This window comes from Monopterus albus, unplaced genomic scaffold (assembly GCF_001952655.1).
Source record: "Monopterus albus unplaced genomic scaffold, M_albus_1.0 scaffold23.1, whole genome shotgun sequence".
Taxonomy (NCBI): Eukaryota; Metazoa; Chordata; class Actinopteri; order Synbranchiformes; family Synbranchidae; genus Monopterus; species Monopterus albus.
The window spans coordinates 971,782-973,763 of NW_018127903.1; the positions used below are offsets into that span (position 1 = coordinate 971,782).

Genomic DNA, 1,982 nt, shown 5'->3' on the forward strand with positions numbered 1-1,982 from the left:
GCAGCATCCTAAAAGAGAAGATGCTGTTCAGTACTGCCTGCTTGCAGCATGTGGGAGATAACATTCACTGGGATCTGACCTATTAAACACAAAGGACATATCCAGACATAGCTACAGTGCAGAAATATCCACCTGACACAAAAAGAATAAACCTCTGGTATGTTTATTGTCAGCTCTACACTGACCAAGGGCAGTGCTTTGAATGTGTAAATTGAGAGGCTGTATGTACAATGGGGCCAACTGGAAATCCAGAATTGTAATGCAAACATCTCCACGAGGCACTGTTTGGTTGCGTTATGCAATCACCAGCATGCTTGGCCAGTTGGAGGGGCGGGGTCCCTTTCGTCCATTATTTGAATATAATACTAAATGGGGAAGTTTGCTTCTACCCTGGCTAGCGCAGTAGATAGAGCAGGAACGAAAAACCGACAACTAGGCCGTGCATTTACCAAGCATTTTTATGTAATTTTCAGAAGTCACTGCATGTGCTCCAACTTCACCACTGACGTGATAAAAATCTTAAATAGATTAGGCTGGTGCGTGCCACCTAACAAGCGTGCTGCAGAGTGTGTCATAAAATTTACAGCGCTGCCTGTACAGGCATTCTACAAGGTTCTTTGGAGAAACTAGTACCCCTTTCCTCACTACACTGCGCGTCTCCTTGTTGGCGCTCTAAACTGATTATCAGTGGAAGTGCTCCCGAGCTGCAGTAGTCCGACTGTGACATCCTTCCACTACAGTGTGCTCAGGCTGGCTGGCTGCTGCACAGGCACCATGGACCAAAAATCACCTAAAGATGAGAGCAGCGCTAAAGGACAGGAGTCTCTGTCCTACCAGCGGAGAATGTGGAAGAATTTCCAGGAGAAAACCAAGCCTTGGCTGAGTCCTAAACTGGGATCGGAGCGTCGCGGTGCCGGGGGCGCGGAGGGCAGCAAAAAGGAATCGGGGCTATGGATGTTCAAAAGAAAAAAGAAACAGTTGGACCGGGTGTTTTCGTCGTCTCAGCCAAATCTGTGCTGCTCTACGCCGGCACCTTTTGAAGGAGATGGTTGTCTTGGAAGCGACTCGGTCCCCGGGACCAGCACAGTCGGGCAGCCCCTTGGCGCAGCATCTGGAACCACAGGGAGCAAGCCTGAGCTGACGGCGCACGGAAGCCCCAAACTCCCCGTGTCCCAGCTGATCATGTACCAGCAGAAGAGCTCCTCTCTTGGTTCGGCGTGCTTCGAAAAACTGGTGGTGAACCCGGCCGCGGAGGTGAAAGAGGAGGAGCAGCTGCGTAAAAACGCAAGTGATTCTGTGAGTAAATACTCGTAGTGAAACGCGCATCTCGTATATTATCTGTTACTACCAAGTAAGGCTATTTCAGAAATGAAAATCCATAATGATAGGCTATATTGCCCCACCAATCAAGTAAAGACGACAAGTTTTATGATGATGGTGCTGCGACGTGCTCATTACCCATATCATGTGATACGCTGCTTTCTTTACTCATGTCCTATAGCTGTATGGGCCAGACGACTATAACCAGTGCAAGCGTAGGCCCGATCATCATCACCAACAACAAGCTTACATCACAGCCTACTTGGTTTGATGCCATGTTCCCATCACAGTCATCCCATGGTACATAGCCTGGCTGAGTAAGGTTGTTTCTTTAATTGAAGATTTGATTTTTACACGGGCTACCTGCTCTGATAATAGCCTCCTTTTGCCTGTTCACACCCAATTCTTCCAGTATTGTCCCTTAGCTTCACAGTCCATCTGTCACCAAGCCTTTGCCAGCAGACTGTGGCTACAACAGGCCCATGTGTGCTCAAGGGTTCATCTTGTCTTTCCTTGTCATGAAAAGTAACCCAGTTGGCAAATGAATATCTGGCACATCAGCTGCAGTGTTGCAGATTGACAGGTACATCTCTTCCTGCATCACTCAACATGCTGAGTAAGCTAGACCAATGAGGAACCCTAACCTACATCCCAAAAAGTCA

At 48.1% G+C, this 1,982-nt stretch overlaps 1 protein-coding gene across 7 annotated transcripts in view; it reads left to right on the forward strand.

The window, feature by feature from the left end:
* The first annotated feature begins 410 nt into the window (after positions 1–410).
* Positions 411–1,982, forward strand: part of mctp1a (multiple C2 domains, transmembrane 1a) — a 116,752-nt gene continuing 115,180 nt past the window's right edge. For all 7 annotated transcript variants that reach the window (XM_020594329.1, XM_020594332.1, XM_020594333.1 and 4 more), the window contains exon 1: positions 411–1,296. In XM_020594329.1, the coding sequence (XP_020449985.1) occupies positions 775–1,296 (522 nt within the window). In that variant the 5' untranslated portion in view covers positions 411–774. The remainder of the gene's footprint in view (positions 1,297–1,982) is intronic.